At 37.3% G+C, this 17,263-nt stretch overlaps 1 protein-coding gene across 17 annotated transcripts in view; it reads left to right on the top strand.

The window, feature by feature from the left end:
- The window catches only part of Kmt2c (lysine methyltransferase 2C), a 297,069-nt gene that overhangs the window by 140,660 nt on the left and 139,146 nt on the right, over nt 1-17,263 (top strand). For 12 of the 17 annotated variants that reach the window (XM_029570487.1, XM_029570493.1, XM_029570491.1 and 9 more), the window contains 5 exons: nt 433-546; nt 1,505-1,582; nt 2,777-3,489; nt 13,751-13,870; nt 16,705-16,821. In XM_029570487.1, the coding sequence (XP_029426347.1) occupies nt 433-546; nt 1,505-1,582; nt 2,777-3,489; nt 13,751-13,870; nt 16,705-16,821 (1,142 nt within the window). The remainder of the gene's footprint in view (nt 1-432; nt 547-1,504; nt 1,583-2,776; nt 3,490-13,750; nt 13,871-16,704; nt 16,822-17,263) is intronic. The other 5 variants (XM_029570494.1, XM_029570489.1, XM_029570488.1 and 2 more) reach the window with 2 other exon arrangements.

The following is a 17,263-nucleotide window of genomic DNA, read 5'->3' as shown; positions in this document are numbered from 1 at the left end:
TTCCTGTTATAAACGTAATAACAAGATTTTAATAGGATAAAGAAAATAGATCCTTCTACCAATTGTTTTTATTTTCATCAGTATATTTAGAAGTCTTTATGGAAGACGTATTTTATCTGTGAAAGGTTTAAGTAGAAAAATCTTAATTACTACTATTTCATTTCAAGTAAGAAAATGCCAGTTTTTTATTAGTATATATAAATTGCTTTTTTATAAATAATGATGTCATCCCTCCCTCCCTCCCTCCCGTCCGTCCGTCTCTCATTTTTCTTTTTGCTTTAGTTGTGTTAGGGGTTGAACCCAGGGCCTTGTTTACCATTAGCATATTCCTCTGATATATAAAACAGATTTTAAATTTACACATAATTACTTTTTAATGCATTATAACTTTCAAATATAAGTGTTTGGTTTTAAAAACTATTTCCTGTTAAGATTATCCCAATGGAATGGAAATCGAAGGACCTGAAGACCAAATGATATTTCTGGAGCAAACGGTTAATAGAGACGTCAGTGGTCATGAATCTACACCTGGAATTGTTCCAGATGGTAAGAATATTTGTGATGATAAATACACTGTTTTTGAAGAAATTGTTTATATACAGGTAATATGTATCTTCTGTAACTTAAATGAAAAGATAATGGTCCACTCCACTCATTTCTTGAGTAGGATTGACCATGGGTAGTTTTTCTATAAAAGGTTTATGGTTGTTAAAACTTGTTCAATAATAGCCGATCTATTATTTGATAGTTTTTTTTTTTTCTTTTTTTTTTTTTTTTTGGTCTTTTGAGACAAGATATGGTATTCTTAGGCAATTGTTTAGAGGTGAGTTTTTGGGAAACATAATCATAGGCATGAATTAGTAGGCATATGTTTGTACTTTGTTTAGGGATCAAGTGATTTTCATTAACAAGTAATCCATTGCTTTTTCTCTTTAGTTCTTGTAATTGTTAACTAGACCCAATTCAATGTGAAGTGTTTCATGCTGAGATAATGTAAAATCTGCTTTATTAGGTCATCTTCACAGTGCTATTTTAATCATATTTTGCCAAGTTTTTGCAGTAGTGATAATAGCTGTTACTGAACTTGATGTATAGTTAGCAAAATTTCATATTTGGGGAAATTGCTTATTAAATTGAATCATGAACTGATGTAGAAGTCTATTGTAAATGATGTTATATATTAAATTGTATAGTTTGAATGAATATATAAAAAGCCTTAATTTTTCAAGTTTTGTTGACATTTAACTACTCTCATTAAAAGTCATATTTTATAAAGATATAACCTGAAGAAAATTACTGTTATATACTAGACCTATAGTACAAAAACAGAATCTTAATTTCGTCTTTGTATGCTACTTACTAATAAATAGTAATAGTATGTTTTAATGCTTATTTTGGAAATTGGCACTTTGCAGTAAAAGTCATACTCAGTTACTACTGAGGGAACAGTGTTAGGGAAATGTTGATTCCTTGCTTAGAGAGTCCATAATAATGTCCTTCATAGCAGTTCAAGTCAACACTGGAGCGCAGCAGAAGAGTGATCCCCCAGGAAGCCCTGGCACAGGCGTTCTTCTTACTTCTGGTGCGTAGTATGTTCAGACTGTGTAATCTGATGGATCACAAGATAATGGTTCACTCCACTCATTTCTTGAGTAGGATTGACCATGGGTAGTTTTTCTATAAAAGGTTTATGGTTGTTAAAACATGTTCAATAATAGCCGATCTATTATTTGATATTTTTCTTTTTTTTTTTTTTTTTTTTGGGTCTTTTTGAGACAGGATTTCCCTGTAGCCCCAGCTGGTTTGGAACTCACTATGTAGACCAGGCTGGCCTCGAACTCACGGAGATCCACCTGCCTCTGCCTCCCGAGTGCTGGGACTAAGGCATGCACCACCATGCCTGGCTGTCATTTTTCTTATATCCTTAGTCATTTCAATAAAGCAGGAATGAGAAGGGAGATTTCATTTTGATATCAGACCATACATAAATTTAAATGACTGATTTGAAAATAATAAATGAAGAAATTAGCATCTTCATTAGTGTCTTTTAGAGCATTTTGAGTAAATATCCTGCCTTTGGCTGTCCTGCAGTATTATACACTTAGGCTTCAAAGCCTAAACTTTCCTCTTGAGGAAGACTAGGTTAAAGTTTTAATACACTAGTACCTTAATTTAGAATTAACCAGTTATATTTATTTTTAATGCCTAACATGTTTATAGAATTGTCAAGATTAGTGCCTGAGGTTATAACCTCCAGTATGTGTTAGATAGATTAACATGTCCACCTGATGGGCAGGAGGAGTCATGGTAGGGCAGGCAAGCCTTCTCTGTGCTCATTACTCTTCCTTGTGTGCAGAAACTATCTTTATATGGTAGGCCTGTCTTTTAGCATGACACCTCACTCAATATCACTGATCTTTTTCTTTGTTTTAGAATGAGTATAATATCTTTGTTTCCATAATTTCAGTCCTTTAGTAAGTTTTTAAATTGTAACAATGTCATATGCATATAATAGAGTTATATTAGTAATGGAGTTTCTTGATTTTCTTTAAAAAACAAAACAAAACAAAACAAATTGCTTAAACATCTAAGAATTTTACTAAACCTTGTTTTCAGTGGGTCCATGATTGATTTTTGGATTTTGGCCTTCATTGCTAATCATTGCCTTTCTTGAATACCTTCTAGGTTGTAGTTTAACTAAATAATCCTATTTATATAATTACATATTTTTCAGTTTGCATGTGCATTAACATTGCCAATATTTGAAATCTTGTAGAATCTCCCAACATTAAAATGAATCCTGAATTGGAAAATGAGATTACTCATGAAATTGATAGTGAAAAAATGGAAATGATTTCTAAAGTGATGCCTGTTTGTGGTGAAGATCAAAATGATGAGAACATGGATGTGACAGAAAACATTGAAGTTCTGCCGCATCAGACCCTTCTGCCTCATGAGGAGCTACAGTTGGTGGAAGACCCTAAGGTGGGGGTGGCTAAAGATGAATGGGGCCCTCCAGAGCCCACCACTGACTCTGTTCTCCCAGAAACCTTAGTGTCCCCACATGAGGAAAGAACTTCTTTGTCTTGTGAGGAACAGTTGGTGACAGAAAGCGTACAAGAAGAAATGGAACAGAAAAAAAATTCTGAATTTCCCACTGAGTGCATGGATTTTGAAATGACTCCTGCTGTTGACAGTTGTGTGACAGATAGCTCATGCCAAGGAGACCAGTCCATAAGATTACCGGCTGAGGCACAGTCACCGTCTTTTTCATCAGCAGACATTTGCAAGGCAGCTGTGTCTTCCTCTTCAACACTTTGTTCAGACTTGCCTTCACATGACATGCTTCATGGTTACCATTCAGCTCTCAACTCTGCTGCTGGAAACATCATGCCAACAACTTACATCTCAGTCACTCCAAAAATTGGCATGGGTAAACCAGCAATTACCAAAAGAAAGTTTTCTCCTGGTAGACCCCGATCTAAACAGGTAGGATGACATTAACGGTGTTGACAGAAAGGATGCTGCAGCAGTTGTAGGAAATAAAAAAGACACATCTAGGTTCGGTGTGCTTTGGAAAGCAACCTTTTCTATTCAGAGAACTCAGATGTAATGTGGTTTTTGCCATTATTTAGGACATGTTTTTAATGAATGCAATTTATTGAACTTTGGGATATAAAATGTAGTTATTTGATTACAGTTCTTAGTAGTACATAATTTAAAAAAAAAATCTGTTCCACAGTAATCATAGACCTCAGAAAACACACGCCCTAACTCTGAGTGACTGACACTTAACTTTCCCTGCTACATAGTCATTTCAACTGTATTCCAGCTGCAAAAGCATTCAGATTGAGAGACTCTTCGTGCTGGGGATTTCCTCACTTTCTTGATTTCAGTTGTTATTAATTGCTAATTCTGTGGAATTATTTATTTCAAATTGGGACTTATTTCAGCAGTTTTAGGTGAGTAACCTTACAATTGTGTTGCTGTTCTTCAGCAAGTGAAAAGTATTCAGTCGTCTTGGATGTGCTGGGCAAGTACTCTGACCTGAAACCACCTTCTAGCCCCTGTTTTAGACAGCCTTTCACCTTACAACTCAGGCTCCGTGGACTTTTCTGTCCTCCCCTCAGCCTCTGAGTACTAGAATGATAAGCATGCATCTCCTTGCTGGGCTTGATTTTTTTTTTTTTTTTTTTCCTTCTTTTAAGTAGTGCAGAGTCTACATTGTAGGGATGAATTCTAGTTCTTTTTGAGTAGTTTTTCTTTTCTTTTTGTCTTTTTAAGACAGGGTCTCCCTTTAGCCCTAGCTGGCCTGGAATTTACTATGTAGACCAGGCTGGCTTTGAACTCACAGAGATCACCCTGCCTCTGCCTCCCCAGTTCTGGGATTAAAGGCATGCGCCACCACTCCCAGCCTGTTTTTGAGTGGTTTTAAATGAGAGTACATGGTTCGATGAAGATTAGCACAACTAAGAATTATTGTTCTACACAGTTGCTGCTTTCTTGTTTCCAAAAAAAATAGCAAGAAGCAAATAGAGTTTAGTCAATAGTAGTTGTTTAGAATGTTGTCTTATGATTTAAATTGATTCTAGTAATTACATGTGACTTTTCAGCAGGAATAATATGTTAATCTCGATCAACTAGCTCCTTAAAAAAATCTAATTATTTTAATATGAAAATCTCCTGAATAAATCCTATGTATGTTATTTTGTATGAAATACACAAAAATTCAATTAAAAAACAAACACCCCCCCCCCCCAAAGTTTTATATCTGAGCAACCTCAAGATCTCATACAAAGAAAAGAAAGTACTCCAGAGGCAGGGCTGCTAGCTCTTGCTCTGTGGCAAAGGTACATGTAGTAAGCTAAGACACTTTAAAAATTGTGTGTTCATATACTTATGCACATGTATGTTTGTATGTTGTGGGCTGAGTACATGCCACAGTGTACATGTGGACATCAGAGGACAGTTTGTGGGAATCATTTCTCTTCTTCCACCATATGGGTCCTACTTAAACCCAGAAAGTTAGGTTTGGGGGTAAGCTTCTTTACTGCTGAGCCATCTTGCCAGCCCTAAAATACTTTTATATGTGTTTTCTTCTTAAGGATTTTGTTTGATATTTGTTTCTGTTTTGCCAAGAGACTCTTTTCTAACCATTTTTATCACTCGGGAATTTTTTTTTTTAGCTCTAAAAGAATTTTATTGAGAATTTCATACATGCATATAAGGTGTTTTGATCAAATCCACACCCACTCCCTCATATTTTTTTTTAAACAGTTGTATAAAAGTTGTGTAGTTCTGACACTAAAAAGTTATCAGTAAGAACATGAATCTTACATTTAGTTTTGGTTCCTGTGCTTTTTGCATTCTATAAAGAATATTTCATTAGAAACTTTGGGAGGAAGTCGACTATATCCCAGGCTGCTCTGGAACTCTGTTCCTCCCTCAGTCTCCAGGTTGCTGGGATTACAGGCATGGGTCTATTTGCCTGACTGCCAACATCTTTTAAAACATTGTAATGCCCCACCTTAGACCAATTAAAACAGCCTCCAAGGATGGCATTTGTCCTTTCTTTCATTTTATATCAAGAAAATTTTGCTTCATTAGAAAATTTCTTGAGCCAGGTGTGGTGATATATGCCTGTAATCCCAGCCTGGGGAGGTGGAGGCAGGAGGATCAGAAGTTCAAGGTCATTCTTGGCTAAATAGTGAGTTGGAAGCTGGCCTAGGCTACAGGAAACTCTGCCTTGACAACACTTTTTAAAAAAAAAAAAAAAAACCCACAACACAGAACCAGTGTATTAAACATAGTACTGGGGTTGGAGAGATGGCTCAGCAGTTAGGAGCACTGGCTGCTCTTGCAGAGGACCCGGGTTCAATTCCCAGCACCCACATGACATCTAACAGCCATCCTTATCACCAGTTCTAGGGGATCCGATGCCCTCTTCTGACTTGCATGATGAAAGTGCACTTGCATGCAGGCAGTACACACATACACATAAAACAAAAATGATAAATAAAAGATTTAGGGCTGGGTGTGGTGGCGCACGCCTTTAATCCCAGCACTTGTGAGGCAGAGGCAGGCAGATCTTTGTGAGGCCAGCTTGGTCTACATAGTGAGTTCCAGGACAGCTTGGGCTACAAGGAGACCCTGTCTCAAAAAGATAAAAATCAAAACAAAACAAAAAAACCCATAGTACTACACGAAAAGCTTTTAAAAGTGGTAGAATGTGCACTGGAAGAAGTTTTGTTTGTCTCACCACCTCATTTTATGTTTCAGCATCTACTCATTTCTCATGCTCACAGTTAACTTGTCTGAACTTTTCTGTTGGTTCCTGAGACAGTGTTTTCTATGCAATGATAGATGACCTTGAAGTTGGGGTTATCCTCTTTCCTCTGCCCCTGCTACTCGAGTGCGGAGATTATAGGCATGCGCCACCGCTCTAATTGTCCATTCTAATTTGGAAATTCTGAAATAATAGTGATCTTAAGTCACTCTCAAAAAAAAAAAAACAAAAACCTGTTTGTGCACACATGCTTCAGGGCGTGTGTAGAGGTCAGTGCACCAATTCCAGGAGTGGGTTCTCCCTTCCAGTGTATTTTCCAGGGATCAAACAGTCATCAGGTTTGCACAGCCAGCAAGCGCTTTAACCACTCAACCATCAAGATGGCTCTTTTTCTTTTCTTTCTTTTTTTTTTTTCTCTTTTTGAGACAGGGTCTCTCCCTGTAGCCCCAGCTGTCCTGGAACTCACTATGTAGACCAGGCTGGCCTTGAACTCAGAGATCCACCTGCCTTAAAGGCAAGCACCACCACACCAGCCCTTTTTTTAAAATTATCCTCACTATGCAAACTTGGCTGGCCTCCAACTCAGAGATCTACCTGCCTGTGTCTTCTGCGTGCTAGGATTTAAGGCATATATCACTATGCCCAGTTTATTGCTCTTTTTTTTTTGCCGTAATTAATGGAAACTTCTTAATGTAAACACATGGTCCCATTTACTCATTGTTTTCATAGTGGTAGCAAATGGTGAGCTTTTAAAGTTTTATTTTTAAGAAAGAGTCTTATTATATATTAGAGGCCTCCATCTTACTGTGTAGCTTAGACTGCCCTTTAACTCACCATCCTCCTGCCTCAGGCTCCTTCAGGGCTGGAATTATAGGTGTGTACCACCATGTCAGACCTGAAAGCTTCCATTAAATATTTTATGATATGATGTTTCAAGCAATTTTTTTTTTAATCTTTTTTAAGACAGGGTCTCCTTGTAGCCCCAGCTGTCCTGGAACTCACTATGTAGACCAGGCTGGCCTCGAACTCACAGAGCTCCGCCTGCCTCTGCCTCCTAAACCCTGGGATAAAAGGCATGCCCCACCATGCTCAGCATATAAAGCAAATTTTATAAAAGAAACCGCAGATACTATATTTTGATAACTTTGAGATAAACACTAAGAATTCATTTTATTTTCATTTTCATTTCTTGTTGATCTCTTTTTTCTTTAATTTTAAAACTCTACTTCTTTAAAAAAATTGTTGCATTTTATACAAACTTCCTAATGTCTCTTTGGCAATGGAATATAATGGAATTTCACAACTACATTAAAAAGTTACCTTTACCTAGGGAACAGTATTTACCCGTGTGCACATAGCTGACTGACAAAATTGTTTACCAGCCAGCACCCTCATTAATTGAGGAAACAAGGTACCTTGTATTAAAGGATTTCTAAAAAGAAAGAGACACACACACACACACACCACCCTTCTGTGGCTCAAAACACAGTAGTCTGTAGGCAACTTTCAGTGATTGCCAAATACAATTTAATGATAAGAAGAATCCCATCAGTGATGAAAAAAATCCTTAGAAGTCCTGTTGAAGTGTGACCTGAGTTTACTACACATAGAGATCAGGAAGCCTTCTTTGATTTTAAATACATCTAGTGCTTACACTTCAACGTTCGCCTTCCTCCCTTCAATGATGAACTGGCTGCATCTTCTGAATATGCAGAAAAAGAAACAAACAGATCCCAGTGTTGGTGACAGATAAACAGCAGATTCACTTCATTCTTCATGAAGACTGAAATCATTGATACCATTTCTGTGTAAACCTCAGTGATTTTCATGAGTCCTAAAGCTGATATATATTGCGGCATAGAAGTGCGGTTCTCGAGTATACCAGGTTTCCAGAGGCAGCACTTGAGTGGTTCATAATTACTCCCATTATTTTGTGAACTGGGTTTGTTTTGTTTTGAGTCAATTAAAGTAGTTTTGTTATGAACTGCAGAATGTCAGTGACATACTTGTGCACTATAGTAACATTTTAGATGACGTGTTCCAAGCAATAATGTATCCATTTCATAATCTGTTTTGTGAGAAAAAAGTAGGCCTTCAGGTTCATAAACTGGAGATTATAGCTTGGTTAGCAATTGATTGTAAGTAAGCAGTTTGTTTTTCTTTCTTTTCTTGTTTCTTTTTGGTCTTTGGTTTCTAGATAGAACTCCTAGAGCATGAAGCACTAAAGTTTTTTGAGTTTTACTTTTTGCTTTTAAAGTTAAAAACTTTTTTTGTTCTTTTAAAATAATTTATTGAGAATTTCATACATGCATATAAAGTATTTTGATCTAATCTATGCCCACTCCCTCCCCTCCAACTCCTCCCATATCTCCCCATCACTTTTTTCTGAAAACTTCATGTACTCTTTCTTCTTCTTTGATTTATTTATTTTTTATGGGACTTTTGGCTACTCTAACATTCCCCCCTCTGAAAAGGTAACCCTAAAATCTTTCAAGGATTAGATAAAAGCTCCCAAATGCTTTTTTTTTTTTTTTTTGAGCCAGGCATTTTTTAATCCCAGCACTTTGGAGGCAGAATTAGATTTCTGTTGAGATTCAAGTCAGTTGGTCTATATAACAAGTTCCAACTCAGCAGGGGCTCCAGGGGAACACTGCCTCAATAAAACAAAACCCAAACTGAACAATGAAATCAAAAATTACATGTGTAAACTATGCTGTCTAAGCAAGGAGAGATTTACTTTTAAATAAATTATTTCATATTCAGATCTTAATTAATATTGATAATTTAACAGCTGCCTTTAATTAAGAACAGGTCTGAATATTGACATTATGCACTTCTTTTTTTGTTTTTTTTTTGTTTTTTTTTCTTTTTGGTCTTTTTGAGACAGGGTCTCCCTGTAGCCCTAGCTGTCCTGGAACTCACTATGTAGACCAGGCTGGCCTTGAACTCACAAAGATCTGCCTGCCTCTGCCTCCCAAGTGCTGGGATTAAAGGCATGCACCACCACGCCCAGCAACTCTATGCACTTCTTACAAAATATATTTTTTGAAGGAAAACTACATTGAGTAGTTTTAAAAGATTTTAGGGTTGCTATTGTTAGAGTAGCAATGCCCACAGAGGTCAGAAGAGGCTGTCAGATCCCCTGGGATTGGAGTTACAGACAGTTGTTAGCTGCCTTGTGGGTGTTGGGATTCGAACCCAGGTCTTCTGCAAGAACAACCAGTGTTCTTAACTGCTGGGCCATCTCTCCAGCCCCGGTTTTGTTTTTTGGATTTTTTTGTTTGTTTGTTTGTTTTTTTAATGTAAAATGCCTTCTATAAGACAAAAATAAAGTGCTATAGTTTCAGTCCGCATTAGTGAGTATATGTTTACCTAAAAGGCAAATAAATGATAAACTCTTATTTTGTTTTTTAAGTTATCTTTCTTTTTGTTCTATCTCTTAATATTTTCACTTTTCCAAAATTAGACTTATTTTTCTAAGAGGAAACTTGGCTTTGTATAGGATGTTGGGAGAGGGTGAACCCAGGCTGTTAGAAGTAGGAGATTGCCTGTGGGACACCAAGCTCTCCTTAGCTGTTCTTAAAAACAAAAGTAAGATGGGTGTGGTGGTGCAGGCCTTTAATCCCTGCATTTGGGAGGCAGAGGCAGGTGGCTTTCTGTGAGTTTGAGGCTAGCCTGGTCTGCCTAGTGAATTCCAGGACAGCTGGGGATACAGAAAGACCCTGTCTCAAAAAGACCGAAAAAAAAAAAAAAAAAGTACTCTCTTGTGCTCTAATAATTGCATCCAATTACATTATTCATGACAATAGGGTTTGGCTTCTTTCTATTTTTCTTTTTTCACCCCTCTTTTCCCATTTCTTCTTGGGAGTGTGGAGGGGCATGACTGGGGGGCCATGGAGTGCAGGATCCCTTGTCCTGAGCCCAGCCTGGCTTCAAACCTGTAGCAACCTTACTGCCTCAGCCTCCTGAGAACGGAGGTTAGAGGCATGAGCTACCTTGTCAATCTTGGATTTGGCTTTGAATATAAGTTAAATGGAACAAAATGCCATTATTGTCACCTTTTCTTTATCCTACAGTCCTGTAACATTTACATTATGTTCATAATGTTACCTAAGTAGGAAGATTAATACTGTCTTGGACAGCTCAGAAGTTAGTTTTATCTTTGTAGCCAGTTCAATCTCTGTTGAATAGTATTCAAAATTTCGATTGGATTTGATAGCACCTTGGTTCTGTGTAGCTCTTTTCAAGTTTCAGTCTTCTGATGTTCTATAGTTTGAACTCTTCTTAATTCCACTTGAGGATAGCTTAATAGTAAGAGTGCTTTGGAGCCATAATTTTTTTTTTTTGGAGATAAGGAAATCCTAGATTCTGGTGAATACTAGTAAGCTTAGTATATTTGATAGCAAAAAGCATGCATACAAAAGATAATATTCAGAGAGAAAAACATATTCAGTAGTTACTGAACAGAACACTTAACACTGTCGAACGTGGCTTGTCCTGGTGCTTATAATCCAATGGCAAGCAGTTTATATAGAGTGACGCTGCAAGGCAGAGCATTCTACAGAGGAAGGCACACACTGCAGTGGCAGCCAAGCTTTTCTCAGTGGTTCATAGCAGTTCTTTTTGATCAGAGTTGGAACTAAATGGTGATTTATTACTAAATTACAACTATATTTCAGTTTTTAGGTCTAAAGGATATATTAGGTAATTTCTTTTTTTGTCAGTGTACATATATATAATCATATTTTTTCTTTAGTTCCTTTAAAATTGCACATAATCTGTCTTCAGTGTCCTGTGGTAATATTCTTATTAAAATTCATTCTGTAATTACCCATGCTTTTATTACATAAATTCTTCATTGCAGCTGAGTAGTTGCCTGATTATTTCTGTAATTGCATCCAGAACATTCTTGATCTGTGAAGCTCTGCATTTGGTTCATCTGTGTTATATGAAATGTAAATGCGTTTGAAGTGAGATACAATTTTGGCATCAAAGCTAAGTTTTAAATTTTGATGAATAATACATAATCACCAGAAAATTCTTATTTATGGAAAAATTTATTACTATTTTTATCTCGAAGTGTGACTTTTATGATAGTTTTGGGAACTATTTACATGATGTTAAAAGTTCTATCAAATGTAACATTAGCTGTGCATTAACTAAATATCCATAAAGAAAAGTCAGTGGAAATAATGAGAAAACTTATCTTGAGTTCTGTTTTGCTTGTACTTTTCTACCACTAAATAAGATGAAAAAGTGTAGAGCTGCTCAGTTGATGATGCCATCAGTGACGTCTATAGATGCCATAAGGGCAGGTGGTGGTTCACTCATGATGCCAAGCAAAGACCTCTAGACAAGGAAAAACTAAAGTCTTACCTGAAGGGTTAGGAACTGCCAGCCAGTTTTGAAAGGGTTGGAAAGGTGGAGTAGCCAGGTGTTGTATGCCGATTAGGCACTGACTGGGAAGAGTGCAGCATGTTCAAAGACAGGGCAGGAAGGACTTACACACAGAGAGAATAATGATACATGATGTGGGGAGAGGGAAGCAGCTGGAAAGGTTTGCTTTCTAAGTGAAGGCACAATTGAAGGGTTCAGAATAGGACAGTGACTTGCTGGATGAGATTTTTCTTAAAAGTTCCTCCTGCTTGCTGTGGGGAGGAAGGTTTGAAGGAGACACAGCAGGGAAGAGAAGCAGAAAGAACTGTGAACTGTGGAAGCAGTGAGGAGAGATGGAGGTAGCCAGGACGGAACGATGGCTGTGGAGTTGCGGAGCAGTGCATCGGTTTGGGACAAACAAGGTGAAGTCTGGATTTACTGATAATTTGGATTGAAGGGGTGACGCCATTATAAAGACAAGAAAGATAAGGTGATGAATCGACTATGGGAGAGATTTTAGATGTGTGATGAATGTTAGGATCTGTGTGATAAGATGCACATACTAAGAAGGACATTGAAAACATCACACTGACTTGGAGATGTTCCAGCAGATTAGAACTAGAAAATGCAAATATGGGAGACATGATTTTTGAAGATGACATTTCAAACCCGTTATAGAAAATGCTGTTTAGAATTTGGGCTTCAGAAGTCAGTGGAGGAAGAACTTATCTAAGGGATGGAGAAAGATCAGCAAGGAGGTGCTGCCACAAGATCTAGTCAAACTGTCTGCCGAACGTCAGGAGCCTGATTAACAGGAGACCAGAGAAAGACTTCAGGCAGCATGGAGACATTTCCGTGGCCCTTTGACTGACTGAGTAGGCAAAATGGCACAGGCACATGCCATGGGAGGTGGGAACTGGGATGATTCCCTGCAGTGGTTGCTGTGTGGTGAGAAGAGCTTATCCTTGTTTAGTAAGCTTGGGTAACGTTACAGTGGAGATGTGATGGCTGAGAGAAAACCCAAGGGTAATAATACTGGAGGGTAAGACAAGTGTGCGTGACAGAGAAGATGCCTGGGATGGATTGCTGGCTGGGCTTAGGGTGTGTGCTGCTTTAGGTTATGAATTACCAGTGAAATTGGTTTGCTCCTTTCTGGTTTTTTGCCCCCTTCGTCAATGGAGTGGTCAAGCTCTTATTTTTAGTTATTAAAATTCCTGATTGTATTTTTGTTACTAATGGAATTCTTATTAGTTTGGTGATGTTCTAGAAACCTGGTAAGTACAATGTTTTTGTTTCAAGTCTGTCATTTAATTGGTAAATAATATATTATGTTGTTTGTTGACATTTGCTCTGTGTTTTTCTTTAAAATATTACCTTTTTGGAAGAAACATTTATCTTAACACTCTTTAGTATCTTCGTCAGATTAGTGGAGGTTGCTGAACATGGTTATTTGGAAGTGAGATGAGTTTTAAGTATCTTAATGAGACACTGTTTTCTGTATGTTAGGGACCTTGACCATTTTGATTTGCAAATTTAGGACAATGTTCTTTAACAAATCTCTTTAATTATTCAGATTAATCCCTTGGATATTGCTGTAGGGTAGTCATTCCCATAAATAAGAATAATTTAAGGTGTATGCATATATCTGAGTGTGTATTTTGGCCTACTGATTTGATTGAATTTTAGTTCTTTAAAGGTATTCCGTTCTCCTCCTTGGTAGAGATAATGCTTGTTGGGAAACGGTCAGAGTAGCTTCTTCTAGTGCTAATCCTTGCAGTGTTGTTGTATTTATTTTTATTTTTGTACTGTAATTACATGAGTCAATGTTATATAAACTTTGATTTTGGTTATACTTTATTGTGCTGCTATTTCCATAAAAATAAAATGTTTAATGTAGATCATAGCTGCAAACATTTTAAGTATAAGGTCATTCTAAGTGATGCCTTTTTTTCCAATCTTGAAGCAATTTGTCCTAAATTTCCATACGTTTGCATTTGTTTTTGCTGTTCTAAAATTCTTTAGTTGCTGGCTTTGAACTTTTATGTTGCTGAGTTTTATACATCTATTTTCTCACCTGCCATATCCTAGGGGGCTTGGAGTAACCATAATACAGTGAGCCCACCTTCCTGGTCCCCAGACATTTCAGAAGGCCGGGAAATTTTTAAACCCAGGCAGCTTTCTGGCAGTCCCATTTGGAGCATCAAAGTGGTAAATAAAATTGCATTTACATTCATGTACCATTTCCTTCTGGTTGGTTTTGCCCTGTTTGATATTAAGAATTAAACCTTCCTTTTATAGACTTAGCTGTCAGAACCACTTTTGAAGTCTGAAAACTTTATTCATAACATGCTTGCACTTGAAGATCTAGATGAGTAGAAAGTTTAATTACAATATTATAAGTATAAATTTTAATACCTCCTTTTACGATTGACTTGTTGATGTTTCTGTGAAGAAAAAAATCCTTGTCACACAGGCCAAATGCAGTTAAGAACTTGCTCATTTGTAATATTATAAAGTTTAATCTATTACATATAAACAGGAAAAATACTAGAATGTTCACCCCAAAATCACAGAACTTTTTCCCCTAGGTCGTGGGTTAATTCTCTCCTGGTTCTTGATGTATTTTGAAGTAGAAAATTCACTTCGAAAACTAATCATGGGCTGGGTTCGATTCCCAGAATCCACATGGCAGCTAACAACCTTCTATAACTCCAGTTCCAGGGGAATCCAGTACCCTCTTTTGACCTCCATGGACATTGCATGACACGGGTGCCCTTATACGCATGCAGACAATGTACTCATACACATAAAATAAAAGTAATGAGTAAAAAATATTTTTAAAAAACTAATTCTCTCTGCTGACTATGATAGTACACACCTTCAACCCAGTACTCAGAAGGCAGAGACAGGTGTATTGTATCTCTGAGTTCAAGGCTAGCTGGGGCTACAGAGAGAACCTGTCTCAACCCCTTCCCCTTGAAAGTAATAATCTTGAAAGTCAAAATACTTTATTGACTAGAGAAGATCATTTTCCTTCATCATTTATATTTAGTGTGATTCTGGAATAGTGCTGTTTAATTTGGAGTAGTCAAAAGATTTCAGAGGCTTTTTAGATTGTACTTTCTTAGTTTTTATCACAATTGGAAGATCATCCTGATAATTGTAATCATCTAGTGTAATGCAGTGTTACTTTTATTTAGTTAATTTATTTTAATTAATTAATCAATCAGAGACAGGTCTCAGCCCAGACTGGCCTTCTTCCTTCCTCAGGCTTCCAGGTGCTGAGATGATAGCTAAGTGCCACCACACAGGACTGTATTTAAGAGTATAAAAGATTCATCTGATAGTTTGTAGCAAATACTACCAAATCACTCACTCTTACCTACTTTAGTGGATGTTAGGAAAAATAAACTACTATAATCTCCCTGTTCCTACTAAAAACCTGTCCAGTGCAGCACTACTCTATCCCTTGTTCAAAGCTGAGAGCCTTTCAAGGGATCTGAAGAAGTCCATGAAGAGAAGACAGGGACAGGCCATTTGAAACTAGGTGTTTGTCGTTGCTCACACTGAAGAGGAAAGCAGATGTCCTCCTTCCCATGGGTTCATGTTCTTTTTGTTTTCATAACATAACAAAATATTTTTTTACCTGGAACTTACCCTGGTGAGTGAAGAGTGAGCTCATTTGGAGATGTGGTTGCTGCTATTCAATTTATGGGAAACAAAGAACTTTTTCTGATGCATACTTTAAAATTGATAGCATATTACTTGTAAGATGCAAGTTGTTTTCCAAGAAGTCCTCCCCAAGTCCTAGTGTAACTGAGAAAAGGAGAGGGGTGAAAGGACAGGGCCACAGCCCACAAACGCTTGTCATTCTAGCTTAAGAGTTCAGGAAGTTTAACATTTTATTGCATGATTTTTTTCTTATATTAAGAAAATGTTTAGATAAAGTATTCCCATTTTAAACATTACTTTCCAGATTATTTAAGGTTTTTTCATTTATGTCAATTTTCTTTAAATTTTTAAACAATTTTTTTTGTGGTAAAATGAATTATACATGTTCAGTTTACTAAACAGCTATTGAATAATAGAGGATAGTGATTGCATTTTAATGACTGCAAGAATACTGTTTTACACCAGTAAAAATTGATTTTGTTGGGGCTGGAGAGATGGCTCAGCGGTTAAGAGCACTGACTGCTCTTGCAGAGGACCTGGGTTTGATTCCCAGCACCCACATGGCGGCTATGAACTGTCCTTAACTTCAGTTACAGGGGAATCTGAAGCCCTCTTCACAAGCATACAAGCAATCACACACATAAAATAAAAATAATAAAGCCAGGTGTGGTGGCGCATGCCTTTAATCCCAGCACTCGGGAGGCAGGCGGATCTCTGTGAGTTCAAGGCCAGCCTGGTCTACATAGTGAGTTCCAGGATAGCTGGGGCTATAGGGAGACCCTGTCTCAAAAGGACCAAAAATAAATAAATAAATAAAATAGTTTTTAAAATTGACTTTGTTGTAACATTTTAGAACAGTAGCTAAAAAGCAGGGATTGCAAGCTGACTGAGTCTAAAATGGGGTACTCTGTGGTTTTATTGAGGGAAAATTGCTTAGATCAGTGCATACTAACTAGCCAGTAAATGTGACCTGTGACTGTCATCCCAAGAGAGGGCTCTTCCTTGTGTCTAATTTCTATTGAATAGCTTGTTTGTACTGGAATGTCTAGTCAGGCATAGTTGCTATAGACATTAGAGTGATGCTATAGGAAGTGACAGCTAATGCCCATGCCTGCCGACGGGAGGCACTCAGAATGATGATGCAGGTTTTGAATGTAAAGTTTTAAGTTGTTTTTATTTGTATTTTAAGTTGTGAAATACATATTTAAACATGGAAATAAGCCTGGCCTGTTAATATGTATCATCTAATAGAATAAAAGAGGCAAGTATTTGTGTAGCACTTAATAAAATGCTTCATTTCCTTGATGTTTGGACTTAAAAACCCTTTGTGCTTTCACAGAATGTTAATATCCTCCATATCTGTTATGTAGGGCCGTGGGTCTGGATTTCCAGGGAAGCGGAGACCTCGTGGTGCAGGGCTATCAGGACGAGGTGGCAGAGGCAGGTCCAAACTAAAAAGTGGAATTGGAGCTCTTGTATTACCTGGGGTAAGATTTGCTATTCATATTTGTTACTGTCCTTAAGTAGCGATTAGTGATAATCTATTTTTTATCTTTTAAAAAATACTCAAAAAAGACCAAAAAAAAAAAACACCTTTATTTTTTATTTTCATTTTATGTGTATGAGAGTATTGCTTGTATGTGTGTAAGTGCACTCTGTTTCATGCAGTGCTGGCAGAGGTCAGAAGAAGGCACCAGATCCCTTGGAACTCGAGTTATGAATGGTTGTTAGCTGCCAGTAGGTGCTCAGGATTGAACCCAGGTCCTCTGGAAGAGCAGTCAGTGCTGTTAACTGCTGAGCCATCTCTCCAGCCTAATAATCTCATTTTTAGGAAGCAATCTTTCATTGTAAGAGTCACATCAACAGACTCATTTCTTAATGTTACTGTGTCTCTACTTTGTAATTACAAAGTTTGTTTCATTTTGAAGC

The sequence above is a fragment of the Nannospalax galili genome, unplaced genomic scaffold (genome assembly GCF_000622305.1).
Source record: "Nannospalax galili isolate Female #2095 unplaced genomic scaffold, S.galili_v1.0 scaffold302, whole genome shotgun sequence".
In the NCBI taxonomy this organism is placed as follows: Eukaryota; Metazoa; Chordata; class Mammalia; order Rodentia; family Spalacidae; genus Nannospalax; species Nannospalax galili.
Note: the sequence above shows the minus strand (reverse complement) of the source record. Positions and strands in the feature narration are given on the sequence as shown.